The sequence below is a fragment of the Pelmatolapia mariae genome, linkage group LG15 (genome assembly GCF_036321145.2).
Source record: "Pelmatolapia mariae isolate MD_Pm_ZW linkage group LG15, Pm_UMD_F_2, whole genome shotgun sequence".
Lineage (NCBI taxonomy): Eukaryota > Metazoa > Chordata > Actinopteri > Cichliformes > Cichlidae > Pelmatolapia > Pelmatolapia mariae.
The window spans coordinates 25,512,657-25,531,728 of NC_086240.1; the positions used below are offsets into that span (position 1 = coordinate 25,512,657).

The 19,072-nt window shown below is 39.1% G+C and overlaps 1 protein-coding gene across 1 annotated transcript in view; it reads right to left on the reverse strand.

Annotated features, from left to right (window-relative positions):
* The window catches only part of xrn2 (5'-3' exoribonuclease 2), a 47,780-nt gene extending 29,026 nt beyond the window's left edge, over window positions 1–18,754 (reverse strand). Inside the window, exons 1-18 of the mRNA XM_063495766.1 lie at window positions 18,549–18,754; window positions 15,114–15,241; window positions 14,753–14,864; window positions 14,497–14,608; window positions 13,809–13,867; window positions 13,612–13,701; window positions 13,378–13,450; window positions 12,669–12,719; window positions 12,341–12,498; window positions 11,672–11,746; window positions 11,014–11,147; window positions 9,756–9,813; window positions 9,454–9,561; window positions 9,280–9,324; window positions 8,575–8,706; window positions 7,913–7,957; window positions 5,850–5,944; window positions 2,303–2,438 (exon numbers count right to left, since the gene is read on the reverse strand). Of these exons, the coding sequence (XP_063351836.1) occupies window positions 2,303–2,438; window positions 5,850–5,944; window positions 7,913–7,957; window positions 8,575–8,706; window positions 9,280–9,324; window positions 9,454–9,561; window positions 9,756–9,813; window positions 11,014–11,147; window positions 11,672–11,746; window positions 12,341–12,498; window positions 12,669–12,719; window positions 13,378–13,450; window positions 13,612–13,701; window positions 13,809–13,867; window positions 14,497–14,608; window positions 14,753–14,864; window positions 15,114–15,241; window positions 18,549–18,623 (1,686 nt within the window). The 5' untranslated portion in view covers window positions 18,624–18,754. The remainder of the gene's footprint in view (window positions 1–2,302; window positions 2,439–5,849; window positions 5,945–7,912; window positions 7,958–8,574; window positions 8,707–9,279; window positions 9,325–9,453; window positions 9,562–9,755; window positions 9,814–11,013; window positions 11,148–11,671; window positions 11,747–12,340; window positions 12,499–12,668; window positions 12,720–13,377; window positions 13,451–13,611; window positions 13,702–13,808; window positions 13,868–14,496; window positions 14,609–14,752; window positions 14,865–15,113; window positions 15,242–18,548) is intronic.
* Window positions 18,755–19,072: the final 318 nt, after the last annotated feature.

Consider the following 19,072-nt stretch of genomic DNA (forward strand, 5'->3'; position numbering starts at 1 on the left):
CAAGCAACTGGTTCTGATCTGATTCTGTTCATTTCCATATTTTGATTCTTGGACTCTACTAGAGTAGCTTTGCATAATTCACAGTTCAGAATAGTCCTTATTCTTATCGTTCCAATCAGTTTACCCTCTGACGTTTTAGCTCCTCTCCCTTAAACTAACTTCTTCTCACTGGCTGCTCCGTATAAACAAAAGGTTTGAACCACATTAAGGATATCCTCTCTCTGACTTCACACAAGACCACAAGTAGTTAAAGAAATGAAACCGAGCAGTCAGACCAGTCTGAAGACTGAGCTTTAGGCTCTCCAACACACTATTAAAACTTTGGAAGGACAAATGCTCTTCCTTGAGGAAGAAACATGGTTAGAAAAAAAATTGTTAACAGATCACTTAAGAATTTGGTGAAATCAAATCGTCTAAAAATAAATCAGAAGCACTCACGGCTGTATTACTAAAAGTAAGAGCATTTCCACATATAGAATATGAATAGGCCTCACAGTGTTGGGACTAAACACGTGTACCCTTCAGAAAACCAGCTATCAGTGAAGCTAATTGTTAAACAGGCTCGAATCTTTTAGGAAGCATAAAGACTGAACCCAGGTCATGTGGTCTAATAAGCCCAGATATACCCTGATTTAGAGTGACAGGAACATCACAGTGAGAAGAACATCAAATTAAGTTAAGCACGTGCCTAGCAGCAACAATACAAGCAAGTGAAGGGCAGTTTTATGAGTTGCTCACATCAAGGCTCAGCAATGTTAGTTTCCTAAATAATTATGTCAGGTGAATACCTGAATATACTGAACAACCAGGCTTTACCATCAATGGACGTTTCACAGGGCATGAAGCTCGTTTCCACATAGACCTGGAGAAGATTTCACGCAACTAGGCTGCCTCTCCCACTATCTCTACAAGCTTGTGGTGAAAAATGAAAGCAACTTATCTTTAATGTCCAGCAGGGGGCAACTCCTTTCACTGCATGAACAACTCCTGTTGTATCCAGATCTACAGGAAAGTGTCCCTCCTGCACACTTTTTTTATGACCTCAGCAAAGTCCCTTCTGGTTAGCTGATGCTCTCAGCTGCTAGTTTAAAGTATACGTGAATACAACATGACGTTCATTTTGTGTATTAAAAGTAAAATCGAGGATACAGCAGAGGAAAAGCAAGTATCAACATGCAGTGCTCTTCTCAGTCAGATCCACCCATTTCCTCTAACTCAGGTTTCAGCAAACAGCAACAAAATCCAAAACGATCAAATGCTTCAGAAACTAATGAGTGATACTTAACCCTGATGCATCGAGCAGGACAGAGACTCTCACTGTATGCTAAACACAATGACAAAGCTTTATATTCTATTCTATTCTATAAATGGCTTTATCCATGTTACTCAGACGATGTGCCTTACAGGATCACCTTTACAGAGAATGTGAGGTTTCTGTGTCAAACACAGGTCCTGGTTAAGGTCGCGAAATGACAAGAAAAAGAAAAAAAAGCATCCTTATCCTTTAGCTTCCCCTCAAAAACTTTAGTGATTTTCTCAGTCTTTGTTTGCACTGTTAGCACAAAGTTCTGCTCTGTGCGTCATTCACCTTAAATTTTTCCCCTCAGTGTCTACATGAAAGCTAAAATATCCAAAAGTTAGAATTCACCTTGTGGCAGCCACACTCTTGATTTAATTTTACGAAAGCTATCGTTAACTTTTGTTAGCAAGAACTTAATGTGATTAATCTTTTTACACATGTTTAAATAAGACCTTAACTAAAAAAAAAATGTTACAAAAAAAGAGAAAAAGAACCGCTGAAAGACAAGTATGTGGAAGTTCAAGGAGAGAAGCACTGCCCTGAAAAATAAACTCTTAACCTTACCAGCAATATTTGGGAACTTAACATAATTTGATTCTGTAACTCAGAAACAGGATCAGAAAGGTTGATGTCGTGCATAAATTCATCAAAAAAGGACTAAATACACCTGCCTCTCCATTTGTAAAGGTGGAAATTTAGCTTGGATCGTGGTATGTAATGAAAGCTCGGGGTTCAAAGTTCAAAGAAAACTATTAAAAGGTTTCTAAAGCTAGCATCTGGGGGAAGTAAAGGCTTTATAAACCAGTGAGAATATGTTTCTCAGCAGGAAAAGGAAAAAAAAAAAAAAAAAAAAAAAAAAAAAAAAAAAAAAAAAAGAACACATCGCTTGGTATACCGTTGGTTTTTAAATGTGCTCTATAAAGATTGTTGTGTTGTTGTTGTTGTTGCTGAAGACATGCTCGTTTGTACACAGTACTGAACCCACCGTGTGACTTCAGTTACCTGGTAATAGTAGCGCAGTACCCAGCAGAGACCCTCCACGTACGACTGGACCACCTTCCGCCTGAAATCCTCATCTGTCGCGTCCACATCAAACTTGTTCTTGTAGTACCTCTGCTTCCAGCCTTCCTCCCACAACCTGCAGGACACACAGGGGTGGGTCACACTCACTCAGAAGATTGAACTAGCTTCTTCACCAACAGCACTAACCAAGAAAGACATTACACACAGGCCCAAACACTCTGAGATTTAAGTCATCTTATTGGAAACCACACTGTGGGGTTATTATTAAGTAATTTAGTCATCAGTCTCCTTAAGAATTCAAATGAATAATAATTAACAAGTATCTCTGTCAGCGTGCGTGCACAAATCAGTCTTAGCTAGTAGCAGTACAGCCAGAAAATGTGGCACTGTGAAGTTGATGGTAAGTGCTCTGCATTTTGTTTTGCATGTTTTTCTTCCATCTTGCGCCTTAGACCTGAATAATAGAAAGAGTAATTTAGAAGTATTTCCCAGTTGCACATGTTTTTATCTGGAATGTGCCATTCCACATATTTATATGTGCTTGGGGTAGTAACGGCAAAGGACCGGTAGGTCTTTAGGTGTTAGGTGAGAGAAGTTATTGTGAGGATAACCTCAGTGACCTGAAGGCCAAAAATGGAATTAAAAGATCCACATATATTGTGGAGCCGATCCATAAAACCAAGCGCAAGTTTAACAGACAGCCAGTGGCACTGAGCCCAGTGGTGGATGACTGTTTCCAGTTCCTTTAATAATAGAAAACAGAAGAGGACCTATAATGGATCCTTTTGACTAAGCTGGGGATATTTGAACAGTTTCAGATACGTGGTAAAAAAGTAGGCCTCGACACATCACACCATGAGGTAGTCCCCTTAAATTTATGTCACAAACCGCACAGCTCTGAAGTTCTCTCACAATGAAACATAAGACAACTGATTTTGCATCATGAACAAAGATCTCACGGAGCTACCGCGAAAAGTCACACAGTGGACTCTGCTAAGCTTAAAGCAGATTGTGACTGGAGATCAAACAGAACAGTGTCAACTACCACAGCCAATCAAATTTCATATTTACCAGTGGACTGTCCAAAAGGCCAGGAGATGACCTTTGGAGTAGTTAATTAGGCATCAACACCCACCTTCCCAACACTGACCTTTAAATAAAATCTCATTTGAGGGAATTCTGCCCAATGCAACATTTTGGGGGTTAAAATGTGGATTAATTTGTGCACAGCTCCAGATTTCCACTAACATGCTTTCATTCAACATCAGTAACATCTGTCTGAACCCCACCACCTCCAACAACTTCACAATGTCAAATTTTTTTTAGACTGCTCCCACCCGTACTGATGACCAGACAAAAGACTTGATATCTCAGTTAGTAATAAAGATGGGAATATGGGGAATCAAGTCCACTGGTACAAATACTGCCAATGGCCAAGAATTGCAAATCCATTGTTGATTGTTGGCTGACATGACCAAATCTTTACAGTTTAGGTAAATCTGAACAACATATTCAAATAAATGGCTCATCTATAGGCTGAAAAACCAGCTGGAACAGTTCAACGGCTATGACTTCGTGGTAGATTTGGGGCGGCGATGCCGTTCTGCACACATAATCAGGGTCGTCCGGCATCTGTGCGGCGGCTCCTCGGAGCGGCCCGCGGGAAGCTGCCGACTCCTGAGAGAAAAGCCTCCATGAATACCAATTTAGCCCGATGGATTTAGCAGCTCTGACGAGTGCGTCACAGAGGAATTTACTCGAACGCTCCTGCTTTCCATATTAATCACGTGCAGAGGGGAGGTGGGAGCTGTTCAGCAGAGCAGGGAGTGTGTGTACAAATGTGCGTACTAAAATGTATGTGTGTGCGCGCAGTGGAGATGGCAGAGAGTTAAAGAGCTTGTGGTGCAGCTCGGTGGCATTAATGAGCACGTCTCTCCTCTTCTGTTTGTTAAAGCGACCTTTGCTGACTGAAGTTCATCTGCACAGATTTATTTTTAAGGCGTTTTATTAACTGCACGCACACGGTTCCCTGGGCATTCAAATTACAGGTTATTTGTGGTTATGAAGGTGCTTCCAGTTATAAACAGCTTCAAGAAAACTCGACAGACAGCAGCCGATTTACAATAATGATAAAATAAATGACTGACCTCATAAACAAATAGTTTTGTTTGGCCTGTTTTCTGGTCACCGTGTGAGCCCAGCAGAGACGCTAAATGTGCTGAGAAAGGAGCCAATGAGCAGCTTGTCTGACACGCCAGCTTTGTTACTTGCAGAGTATTATTCGGGTCGTGGTGGTTTGTAAAAGCAGGTTTAATTCAAGCATAGCTCTTTGGTGTGGGCACTTTGAGAGTTTGTACCTGAGAAGTCAGTGAAAGTTGTGTTATGAAACCTTGTTTTCACACCATAATTAATTTATTGTGATTAACTTTACTTATAATTAACTTCAACTAAAAATGTCTTGCTCACAAAGTTGTATGAGTTATTAAAATGATTAAAATTACATTTCTATGTGCTGTTGGGATTCTTTAATCATAAAAAAAAGAATAAACCCAGTAAGACAGGGAGTCTTGACAGGCCTACAGCTGAAGTTTAAATTATGCCAAGCTTTAAATAAATATCTTTATTAATTCCACTGATAACCACTTTGGCTTTAAAGCCAAACATTCACTGACCTGTGTGCACATTCCTAATTGTAAATAAATACAGGGGGGAAAAGCGTGTTGAGTCAAAAGAAGGGTGCCCAAATACACCATGAGTGTTCATCACGAGTGTTCAGGCTTACTGGAGCTGTATCCTCGGTTCTTTTTAATCTATATGTTGATGACTTATCAAAGAAGCTGAAAGTGGGTGGATGAATAGCAGCTTTCTAGTGAACCACATTATGTATGCAGATGATTTTGTGGTCTTTAGTCCTCTTTGCAGTGGTCTCCAGCAGCTCCTTCATATATGCTTTGCTTATGATGTGGAAAATGAGCAGAGCATAAGAGCGCTGTCATGATTAATAGAGCCAAAGAGGAGAAACGGGGGAAAAGATATCCTGAAATTAAACCGTCAGTCTGGAATCTAACTGTCTGCAGTAAGATTTAAGACTAAATAAGACTTCGGATCAAATGATGGATGACGAAGATATTTAGAGGAAGATAATGTATGCACAAGCTAACATCCTGTTGTAAATGTTTATTGCATATACAGGTAGGATGAAGAAGTCTATCTAGAAGATAGTGTACACCTCTGCATGTTGCATACCTGTGATGAACAAACTACAGGAACATGAGTTTATGGATATAATGAAAACATGAAGTAGTTACAGAAGAGAACAAGATGATATGGTGCACGTGAGAAGTTTGTTTGCTTGAATCGTTTAAAGGGGAACAATTTATTTGTAGGCTTATTAATTCTAAAAATGAAATTAATGCAGGTTAGCAAATATAAGAAATTGGGAGGAGATTCTGTATTCACTTTAGATTAAAACACAGTAATCCCACCCTTTGCTGTGAGCCCGCCCACCTAGTTTGTAAGGATTTACCTGACGTTGTCTTCAGGCTCCGGCTCGCTATCGCTGTCATCAGCTTTCCTCTTCACTCCCCTGTTGTCTGCACTGTCACTGGGACCTGCAGATGACTACCGAGGGTGATTAAACCCCAACACACACGCGCATGCACACACACACAAAAAAAACAAACAAAAAAAAAAACAGAAGAAAATGTACAGATGAGACCGAGACCATGGCAGAAAATAATCAGGAACTTAAACTGCACTTCTCTACATTAAAACCCTGACTGGACTACTTGAGCATGAGCAGAAGCACTTTCAAACACAACAGGTTAGCGGTCTTTCCTTTCACACAGCAGCAGTGTTGTAGTGTTTGCACTGAGCTTTAACAGTTCTGCCTGTGCAGACGAAAATCTTCAAATTCTCCCCAAAGAAACAGTTTCATCAAACCGGTGTGTCGCTGGAAATAGCAGAATATTTAAAAATTTCCTGAACAAGCTTTATGGTCACTGAGCTGTGCTCCACTGTAGTCGGCGTTCATTCTCGTTATCTGATACAATCTAAAGCAATTGCTTTGCATTTTAATATAACTCAAAAAAAAAAAATTCCTGGACAATGTCCGTTGTAGTTAAACAAGTCTAAGCTGATAAGATCATTCTGTTTCATTTGAAGAGAATAGATTCTCAGGTCACTAATGTAATACTTTCAAAAATCTCTTATCCAAGTACTAGTATAGTAGTAAATTTGCATCAGTTTTAAAATGTATTATTCGACCAAGAGAAGCAACAAAATCTTTAAAAAGAAAAAAAAGAAGATTGAACTGATCATTATTTCCTGTAGTTCAAATGAAACGTGATTATTGGTTAATCGTTTTAAAAAAGGGTATATAAAAACTGCCTAATACACTGCTATATGTGTGTGTGTGTGTGTATATATATATATATATATATATATATATATATATATATATATATATATATATATATATATATATATATATATATATATATATATATATATATATATATATATATATATATATATATATATATATATATATATATATACACATACATACATATATTTACATAGTAAATGCTGAGCATTATAAGACCTTTCTGCTGACAATGAGTCGACTATATGCATTCACGTCAGGTAAAGCTGCTCCTGCATATACGTGTGTATTGTCTGTGTTTGAAGGACACTGAATCCGCTGCCTTAGCTACAAGCTTTCCTTTTGCCCCCCTGCAGCCTTTGTACTCTTTTCATTCATGTGCTAATGTATGGTCGTCTATTGACAGCCGATAAAATTTAACGCTGCACGACGGCAGGAAATTTACCAACTTGGGAGACACTTTAGAATACAGACGCTGGCGTTTTGTCCAGTTCAGGGCCGTGCGTCTGTTGTTGTTTTTTTTTTTTTTTAAACAGGCTGCCATTTTCTCCAAATATAAATGATGGCAGAGAGGAAACGCATAAACTGATTGATAGAGCAGCATTTAAATCAAATTAATTTTTATATTTTGCTGATAGAAGAATCTCTACAGGGAAAAAAAGCCTTTTTCCCAATAACCTAAACAGCAGAATTAAACTCCCCCCCAAGTCCTTAAGTGGGTGTTTTCCAGCCCCTGCAGGTGTAAACAGACACACACTTGAGAAGAAGAGGAGGAGAGAAGATTGTGAAGAGACCATGAGATTATTCAGGGGATCGAAATGGTGAGGACACAAACTCTCCCGCGTGTCAGTGGTTTGGTTTTCTGTTGGTTATTTATGACTCGACACACTTTAAAACGACGCTGAACACATAAAAACCAGCACCATAGATAAAAATTCACAACTCATATTGTGGTCAACTTAGGCACACAGCTCTCAGTGTGACCTCCCACTTATATTCCACTTAAGAGGGGCAAAGAGCAAAGACGCTTGTTTCAAAAGAGGATGAACAGAGGGGGCTCCACTGAGGCTCAGTATAAAGGAAATAATGATTATTTGGAAGCATAAATCCTGCACAGCTCGAGTCCAAGAACAAAAAACATGGTGCTGGAAACTAACGCAGCGAGTCAATGTTAACACAGTGACATACATCTGCCAACTTACATTGCCTCCATTCTTCATCATGGCCTTCAAGGATTGAGCGGCATTCTGAGGGGAGAAAAGAAAATGACTCCATGGCTCATTGCATCATTGCAACAGTACAGGATACAATAATCACATGACTTATGGGTCCGTTATTCCTGCCATTCTCGCCCTCGCAAATGGTGCCACACAGCAGGAGTGACGTCATATTCACTGGGTGCAGTTTTGGTGTTATTTTGGCATATTGTGCGCCTCTCACTCGTTGTAACCTTGCGCGGGTTGAAGAAACTTCTGTCTTGACTTCTTCTCCTGCTACACGAGCACCCATGTGGTGGTTTGGTCTGAGTGGCGACACCCGTCACTCATAGAGTAATGCAAAGAGTACTCGCGCCCTCAGTGTTGGTATAAAGGGCACAGACCCGAGGTCTGATTGGGCCCAACAAAACCAATACTGAGTGTAACGGACCCCTATGAAAAACACAATGCTGGATATGACCACACCAAGTATGGATTGCTGGTCCAGCTCAGTGGTAGCTCGTATTTCTTGAGCGAGAAAAATCTCAGAATGACAGATCACGACAGCATTACACAAGAATCAGTAAGAGTTTTGCCAAACTGTGACCATCAGTGCTTAAAGATTTTACACAAAACAAAACCAATCTGATAGAAACACCCAGCTTTACCATGTTTGACTGCATCCTCATGTCACAGGCCTGGTGCCGAGCATTCTGGACAGCCTCGGGTCGGTCTCTTCTCCCCAGGGCATGAGGGGCAAACTGACCTGTGGTCAGGTAGGCCGGGCCCTGCTGCTCCGCCTGCAGAAACATGGACAGAATATCTCAACTCAAGCCCATAACTGTAAGAATGCAACTATGACAACTCAAAAATAAAACAGCATGTGTAGTTTCAAATACTTTTAGGGAACATCAGGATGAGTGGAAATGCTAAGAGCAGCAGGATATCGATGACTGATCAGGAACGTGGCATGCCATAAGTAAAATAGAAACACTGTCACACTTTGACTTCTACTCTAGGCTTTGTTTTTGGGTGAAGTCGAATCACACTGATTAAATCAGCTTCATTTTAATTGCATGCTGTGTTTATAGCTTTATAGTGTCTTTAGTAACCATGAAAATGAGACTGATATAAACTTCTCCATCTGAGTTCAACTCGAACTAGAAAAGTATTTTTAAGTGATATCTGCTGATTAGGCAGAAAATGACACATTAGGTTTTCTGCACCTTCGGGGGTGACTCTGCATTGAAAATAAAGGCTAAACATTAGCAGCAGAAACACTTGAAAAGTTTACTTGATGGCACAACAAAGATCCTATATAATAAATTTAAACTATAAAGCCAAAATATCAGCATCATTTTCATCATACGTACTTTCATTCTTTTTCTTTTCTCTTTGTTTCTTCTCTTAAAGTTTTCCTAAAGAAAGAAGATGACATCGTGAATGATAAAATAGATTCCTAAAGAGCAGAAATACTCGAACATTTCCTCATCTTCATCTCAGGTCTAAAAGACTAAATCTGAGGAGAGAAAGTTGTGAAAAATCACATCATCCTCTTTGCGTTTCTTGAAGATGTTGTCCTCAGCAACGCCCACAGCCTGCATGATCATCTCAACTCGCTCCAGGTTGACGTATCCATTCTGTGTCAGGTAGCCCTGCAGAAGCACGTATGCACAGGGTGACTCTACACATTAAGTGCATACAAAACAATGATACCTATATCTATATATAACAATGATATCATTTTTCTTCCAGCGTTGGTTAAAACATTTGAAAAAAAAAACCAAAACAAAACAGAAAAGCCCTGGACACTGCTGCCTGCAGAGCTCAGATAAATGATGACACTCACTCCAGTTTTGTGAACAACATCTTTGTAGATTCTGACCAGTCGATCTATCGCTCCCTCTCTGGGGGAAACAAACAAAACCATGAGCCACAGATGCAAACATAAGCTCCTCAACTTTTATTTCATTAATAGGGATGGAAGACTGAACATACAAATCTCAAATCTTTTTTTATACAACAGAAAAAAAAAAAAAAAAACACCTTCTGTATATTGCACAGACAAATAACAGCATAAAAAGCTTGAAAACTATACGAGTATGAAAAACACGATAAAGAAAATAATAATAGACTTACAGTGGATACAGCACTTAATATAACATTTCTGACAGTTGATTAGCTATGAGATGAACTTGTGGCTTTGTAATTAGAGCCAATAATAAATAAACAAATACATAAATACTTTCTCCAGGACATTTGTTAATTTTAATTATATTCATTTTAATTGTTTACATTTTTATATTTACATTTTTTAAATAATTATTATTAAATGTAATTGTTATTACATTTTTATTTATTTCACCAAATCTATTATTTAAATCACTTGATTTTTTATATTTATTTGAAATGTATTATTTATTTATTTATTTATTTATTTATTACGTGAAAAAACATGATTGGATTCTAATAAGCTAAGGAATAAATACATAAAAATCTATTCACCCGAGTAAAGTCTGGGAGGAGACAGAAATGCCTTTTTGGGGTCGAGTCAGAAAGGACAGATTTTAAAAAAAATAAATAAATAAAAAAGCTACCTGCTGTGGTCTCCCATGAATAACAAATGAAAAGTAGTTTTACTCCTCAACCATGTGCATTTTACTTTTTGTGCTTTTTATTTTCTTTCATTTTCTTCATTTGGTTTCATTTTGGGGTATTTTTATATTTATATTATGTGTTTTGTTTCATTTGAGTTTCGTTCATTATGTTTCTTTTTTGGACATTTTTTTAAAAAGTTGTTGGCGTTTTTCCCCCCATTTTTCTGTGAATTTGTGGCTTATTTGTAACCCAATCATTAAATAAGTCACCCTACTGTTTTCTCTGATTCCCCTTTTACATCATGGTGAGCAACTGTATGTACATTCTGGGTATTATAAAAGTAAACTTATGACAGCGCTTCGTAATAAGTTCTTGAATAACCTTTCACTGCAGACACCCCTGTTACCACTTCCTGAATTGACACCACATTTAAACAGCGTGTTTCAGATTGATAGTCCCTGATGAAAGAACTGTATAAAGCCGTTTTGGGACGATGAACTGATGCTCACCTGATTTCTAAGGACGGAAGATGTGGCAGGAAGTCATTTCCAACAAAGAAACACATAAAAACCCAGTCATCTACACTCCTCTCAAAGTCGAAGGGAAAAGGCAGGCTGGCCATGGTCAGCTCTCTGGCCAGGTACTAAAGAAAACATAAGAATTAATGGAGATGATTGAGAAGGTCATTTTATCAATGAAGCAACACTTTAGCTCCTGCTTTCAAGTTCAAATGCTGTCCATAACAGATAGAGGCAGAACATTCCTCTACAGTCTGTCTTTGATTACTTCTGAGAAAAAAAGAAAAGCTGATGATTCAAAGGAAAAGTTCAAGGTAAGGCTGAACTCTTACAGCGAAGCTGACCTGTAAATCACTGAACAGAATATATTAAACACGTGTAACGAATTTTCAAAACATTATTTCATATTCTTACTCTTCCTCAAAGTTGTTTCAGAGGTGCCCGAGGTTAGGAACCATCATTTTAAGCACCACAAAGGCAACACACTGTGTTTTGTTTCTGTAAAACTCATTGAACCCTTCGAGTTGGATCGCACAAATTTGATCGTTCTAGATCAATTTCATGTTTGTGAACAAAAGGTGAGATTTTGATCCTAAAATCAACAACTAAAAAGAAAGAAAGCTGATCGAAGTGAGTTTGAGTAACTGACCTCCCGCAGAACACACAGTCTGATGAATATGAACTCCTGCTCAGCCGCCGGCATCGTGTTTGCAAACTCATCATGCTGTAAAACAGACATATGTTCAGTCCGCTGACAGAGTTTATACTGCGCACTATAAATGGCAAATGTCAGCAATGGGACATCAAACATCAATTATTTTTCAGCAGTATTTTTTGAGCCAGAATTGACCATATTTGGACAAGAGCTGGAGTCCTAAGTTATTATGTAACACTAGCTGGCTTGGTTAGAAAGCTCCACCCGTAAACTGTGCAGGCGTAACAAAGATACAGAAACATGCTAATTGCATAATAACAGACTGATAAAATGTTAAAACTTCATTCAGCAAAACCAAACCACAAACTTCTAGGTCAGCGCGATAGTACAACTATCAGATAATTTTACTAAAATGCTCCAAAAAGCACCACAATCATGGTCGAGAGGTGGTTCCAGTTAAAATTCCTGTAGGACAACAAACATGCCGCATTTAAACAGCTCCTACACTGAAACCATTCACAGCTTATTTTGCAATGTGCACAAACAAATATTCCAGTCAAAGACTTTCACTCAAATCGTGGATCTTCAAACTACGCTTTAAAGCTTTGTTTTTTCAGACAGCAGTGCTAACAGGGACGTAAACTTCAGAGTCGTGTTCCTCACCTGCCCCTGCTTCTCTCTGGGCATCCCCTGACAGACCTTGATCTCGTGGCCAGTCTGTCCGCAGAGACCACAAGGTCGCGGTTTGTTGGGTTTAAACTCCTCTCTGATGATCGTGAAGTTTGGCTCGTGAGTGGCCAGGCCCAGCATGATCAGGTCAGCTGACATGCAACGAAAACACACGGTCAAAGTGGGGACTAATTGGTTAAAATATAAATTAGTCATTCAGACAGCAACACAAGATCTCTTGAATATGCTGGGTCAGAGGAGGTAAATGGCTTCTATTAAGAGCACTTATCCTGACTTTAAGAGGGCGGATCTGAAGGCTTACCGTCGGCTCCACACAGGCAGTGATGTGTGTTGGGGTCATGGTTGGGCTGAGCTGCAAGAGTCGACCATAAACATAGAGTCAACAGAAGATCAGACAGAGTGTGTGTGTGTCTGTGTGTGTAGTGAAGGCTCGTACTTGATGTTTGGTCATCAAAGGTCACCTATCAAATTTGACTTCAAGATAAAAGAGTCAACCTGATAATCAACAGCACTTTAACTTTGAACTTTGAATCTGTCACTACAGTTCAGAGTACTTCACATCAGAAGCATCCCATATTTTCGGTTTTTCCATTTATCATTCCGCAGTGCAGCTGCATTCAAGGGGAATTACTGTGCTTTTTTTATTTCTTCTATCACAAACACGGTCTTACATAAAAAATGGCTTCAAGGATTCAAACAATGAGGTCAACATATGTCAAAGCTCAGCTTCAGACTGCTCCAATCTATCCTGCTGCTGACTTTGTGTCATCTCAGGCACAAACCTTCAGTTTGGGAGCGACAGCCAATCAGAACAAAGTTGGCTTAAAGAGGGAGGACCTAAAACACTGAGGCACTACACCAAGACCCAGTCAAAGACGAAGATTATTTTGAACATTAAGAATTGCAAAGCTTCTTCATTAAAGCCAACCATAAAAATATGGAGGTGAAATAATCATAAAAGGTCCCTTTAATTAAATCATTGGAATTGCTCTGAGTGTTAATGCATGTACCTCTCTGTCTCCTGATGAAGTCCATAATCTTGTGTTCTCCTTCACCTGGGACGCTGGCATCAGACAGGAAGACCTGGATAACAGAGAAACTGAAGATTAGTGCCTGAAAATGCAAAATACCAAGAGCTGAAAACTACAAAAAAAGAGGAAAGTAAGGATGATTAAACTGAGTCATTTTATTTTATAAAAGAAATAGTTGTGGGCAGGTAACATCTGGCCATAAATTAGACTCACAACAATATTCTTCCATCCTGGATCGTTGGTGAGTCTTTCGGCCACGTAATATCGCAGACAGTGTGCCAGGTTGTCCATGAACTCTGTTCCCTGCAGAGAAAAGTCACTGAATCATCCATTCAAGTACAAATCCTGTAACTACGTTGTTACAAGTAAATAAAAGTCAGGCAAGATTTCACTGGATGGAGTAAACTTACTGGGGTGATACAGTTGCTGTCAAACCTTTCTTTAATCTCCTCTGGAGGAAGATAACCTCCTGTAGACGGAAAAAAAAAAAATCTCAATATTATACTTAGAAGAAACTAGAGGCGGAGTTACCCCCATATGGCTGTTTTCCCTATCCAAACTGGACAGAGAGAGAAATAGAGGGGGGGGGGAAATCAGCAGACTTTTACACTGAGCTGAAATTGATCCAATCGGGTTTTAAAAAACAAACAAACAAACAAACAGGATGGGGTTTTTTTTGTTTTTCAGATTTAATGCTTTAAACTATTTTTGAGAATTTCAATCTTCCTCCAAGAGAAAATCACCAAGAATGTATTAAATACACATTTGTTTTATAAATGTCCAAAAATATTTTTCAACTGGAGTGTTTAATAAATCTTTTCATAATTAAAAAAAAATCAATCAATTTGCATATGCAAGTTTAATTTTTAATCATATTTGGTATATCTGCCTTTTTTTTTGCAATATATTGTTTAAAAATCAGTTAATTTAGTTTTTTTTTGGCAAAAAATACACACAGATGATGCACAGCCCTCAAAAACCTACAAAAACCCCATGCATCAAATTTGACGCACTTAACATTACAGCGTTTTGAATATCACATTAAAATATATTGCCCATATTTTCAGTCCAGCAGTCAAAGAGGCAAATAAAACACACCTTTCTGGATGACCTCCTCTCTCACGCGACTCTTCTCCTCCACCAACTCGACCCCTTCTTTGGAGGCACGAAACCGTCGAGAGCGCTGCTGGTTCATTTTGGCACGCGGAGCCTGGGCAGAGTTAACTTTAGTTTACATCAAAGCTACTGTCAGATCGGCGTAACACTGAAAACAAGTTTACTTCACACACAGTAAAACTTGTGAATGCTCATCAGTGAAAAAAGCTGCACGTTTCTGTTAACGGCAGCAGCTTACCACTCCGTCGATGGCCATGTAGAGAACTCTCCTCGGCCGCACGATATTAAACAGGCGGTCAATGTACTCGAAGATGGCGACCATCATTTCGTCCTCATTTTTAGGAGCCGGTCTGTGGAGGAAGAGACAAAGTGAAGACTTGGTATGGCTTAATTTATGAACGTTTATATATGTATAAATTAGCATAAATATATCAAATTTAGAAAAAGACTGTTTCAATGAAATTATTAACTTCCAAATAAATTACACTGGAAACAAAAACCTCACAGGGAGTATGTTTCTGTTATATCAGAAATGAACTGAGCTGTAAACACAGAAGATCGGTCTTTTATGTCCAGATTAAACTGGGAACGGTTCCTACTTGTCTTCTGGATGCGTGCAGGGGTGAATGATCCCATTCATGTCCAAGTACAAATTGTCAAATTCCACCTCATTGGGGTTTGGCTTCGTTGTATCAACAGGAATACGAACTCCATTACACTCCTTCCCCTGTTAACATGAAAGGAAACAAAAAAAAATAACCTTTTTTGCATCAGAGCTGCAACTCTGGACAAAAATACATCTTCAGCTGTTGTGAGCTGCACTCACACAGAACCTAGTGACATTTCTACAGACATGTATGTCAGGTTACAGCATAGATTTCAGAAAGCTTTGTGATTACGTAGGATATGTATGCTGTAGACAGTTTTTTACTTTTGTATGCAATGTTTATGGCAAATAGCTCTTTGTGAATCAGCTTGTTAGTGCAAAAAATGCCTAGGATATATAACATTTATTTGCAGATTCAGCTAAAGTCGTGGGAACAAATGATCTGTTTTTGTAACAGGCTGCAGTAACAAACAGCATACAGATACAATTCAAAATTGGATCTATGCTTAATTGTCCATTATGTGTAGAAAACACTGATCCATCCCTCGACTTAGGTTCCTTCTATGCTTGATTGCTTCACAGTCTTAACAAAGAAAAAATGAAAATGTTCAGGTACAAGGACTGAATTGAAAACAAAGTGCAAAAGCAGCCAATGTCCAAAGATAAACATTGAAAGACCTTCAAAAAACCTAGAGAACAGCTGCTCAAGAGCACTTAAAGAAACTCTGGCTTCCTGGCAACAAAACATAAAGAAACGAGGAGTGGCCAGGGCTCGCAAAATTTCAAAATCCCTGGTAGCCCTTCGGGCAGGGACTCTTCAGTTTTTGGTAGCCCAAAATAAATTTAAGTAGCCCGAATAAAAAAGGCAGCAATTTTTTTATGTTTTGTTTCCGTTACAATATGATACTTTAATGTATAATATTGTAACGGAAACAAAACAATCAGTCAAATAAAGTCAAATACTTGGTTGTAATTGAACAGAAATTTCTATGAACTTGTAAGAACTGTACAACAGGAATCAGTCTGTGTCAGATCCTGAATTTGAAATTTCCACTGAAATCACAGGTAAGAGGCAAGTGGAACCAAGATCTAGGCCATTTGCTTTTTGAAGTTTGCAAAGACTGCTAAATTTTGCCAGTGGTAGTTCACTCTTTGCAACATAGTACGCTGTTCTAAACAGATTTTTCAAGTTGATTTTTAGTATGTTATTTGCAGACTGAGCAATAATCCATTTCTTGCATTTCTCAGGGGTTCTAATGGGGGCCTTTCTTAAAATTACTGGTCCCAGTAACAAAGGCACTTGTCGACTCAGAAATCGAGGGAAACCAACAACACACCCGGCAGAACATTATGTTATTTACACGGGTGCACATGAGTGGTCCGCATGTGCGCATTCGCTGTCACAATAAAAGACGCGCACCAGATAAGAAGTTGCAACGCGCGTTTGCGTCCATATAAAAGGCACTGTTTTTGTCTGCTAGAGTGGGATTTTCACGGCACATTCTGCACCAAATCTCTGTGCATTCATCATTTGTTTAAAGCCAGCTCACCTCCTGCAACCACTTTTCCTAGAATACGCGCTTCTTTTGTGGTTCGGACTCCATCTGACATTTCTTTGGAGGTGGAGGAACACCAAAGTAATTGCTTAAAGGAGCTTCTTCGACATCTTTAAGAGTTCTAAACAAATGTCTGTCCTCCTCCAGAAAATCTTATGGACGCAAACACGCGTTGCAACTTCTTATCTTGTGCGCCTATTTTATTTTGACAGCGAATGCGCACCTGCGGACCACTTATGTGCACCCCTGGTTATTTAGCTTGTCATATTCCAGCCACAGAAATTCTTTTGTCCATGAAACCATAAAGCTGCACTTTCTTTTTGCCTTATAGTCTGATTTGTCATAACTTTTCCGTTTTGTGGTAAGCTTTTCTTTGGCTGTCACTTCTTCCCCCTGACCGGTCTTATTTGGCTCAGCAGAACTAAAATATATATCCTGCTGCCTTTACACACGCACTCACATAACGCTCAGCGATTCTCTGCGCGATCAACCTCTCACATGTTTAAGCTTCCTGCGGGAGATTTCACTTGTCATGTTTGATAGTAAACTAACGATTGATAAGACGATGTCAGAGGAATTGGTGCGCAAATTATCGTCACTCACCAATCAGTACTGTCGCTCTCTATACACAGTTCGCGCGATTGCAAAGTGAAAGCAAAAAACAAGCGCAAATTCAAATGCGATTTCAATATGTCACATATAGGGCTGCTCGATTATGGCAAAAATGATAATCACGATTATTTTCACTGAAATTGAGATCTCGATTATTTGATGATATTTATTTAACAATAACAATGTATTGAATAATGGCTTTAAAGATTGTCAAAAATAGTATAAAATAGTGTGCAAATACTGATAACAGTGCAAATGTTTGCAATATAAAAAAATAAAATGTAAACATCTATGTTTAGTGAACTTTGCCATGTCGCTCTGTGGTGCAGCTACGACACCAAAGTTTACACACTATGTCTACTTGATCCACGTCTGACTCCGCGAACCCATAATGTTTCCACACCACTGAAGGGTTTTTTTTTACCTCTCTTTTCAACCAACGGCAGTCACTCTCCTCTCCAAATAACTTCTGCTTAGCTTTCCGAGCTTCCCTCTGTTAGCTCCTCTTAATTGTTGTGCCGCGTGTTCGAAACGCAGAGAGGTGCGCTCGATTTGCCACACGGAGCAGCGCGAGAGTAAAGCACGAGGGAGGTGCTAATAATCGGCTCAGTCATTTTTAATGATCGTTGAAAGCCCAGATCGTAATTTAGATTAAAATTCGATTAATTGAGCAGCCCTAGTCACATATTGACAGTGGTTCACCGATGCTAATGACATATTTACCCAGCTACATTTCCGAAAGAATGTAAAAGCATTGACATAAATTTTTCCTTCCTATGATAGCCCGACGGGCAGGGCAGGGATAGATTCTGGTAGCCCGACTGGAAAAATCGCTAGCCCCGGGACGTCGGGCTAGCGATTTTGCGAGCCCTGAGTGGCTCAACACATTTGCACAGTACTGTTTAACAGCAGACCAGTAAAATAATTATAGCTATTGTTAATTTTAACAATACAAAAACAACGAATCCAAACACTTTCTGTGTTTGCTGTCACATGTTAAACACACAAAGCTCAACCGCGTGCGTTTCAAACATTCACACAGCAGCGGTTTTGTTTACAGTGTCACGTGTAAGTAAACACAGACTGCACGAGCTTTGATTGATCGTCTCCACTCTCGCCAAAACATTTCACATTGCCGTAGTAACTTCACTCGCTGTGTGCAGCGATTAAAACGCAGTCAAATGCGCGAGAAGAGTGTTAAAAAGCTTCCCGATAATGTTCCTCGGACAGGCTGCTAGCTTTCAAAGCTAACCACTCACCTTTTCCTCCACACAGTGCACAATAATTGATGGATATTTTCGGCTGAGCCAACGGAAAAACGCCGGAACTCCCATCTCCGGTAAACAGTCGTTTCTATTTCAACGGTTAAAATACGAACAAGTAGGAAACGATTAAAACAGCTTAATTAAAAACAAGATCTTAACTGTAGATCCGTTGGCTACATGCTGCTGGCCGTAGCCATTGTGTACCTTTTCCGGTTTATGTCGAATATTTCCGGAGCATTCTGAAGTGTCTCGCAACTCCACAGCGACCCCATAGGTCGGAGACGGTACTGCAGGCGTCCAACGGTCCTGATAATGGAAACAACTGATCCACCTGGATTGTAAATTAATGAATTAATAAAATAAATATTTATTTCTAGACTATATTCACCACTTATGTAAGCGGAATATAATGTTGAAAACTGGGATCTATATTTCCTCCTTAATACTTTATATTTGTTATTAGGGATATTAATATGAAGAGCTTCAGGTATTGTTAAATTAACATGAGTATAAATCAA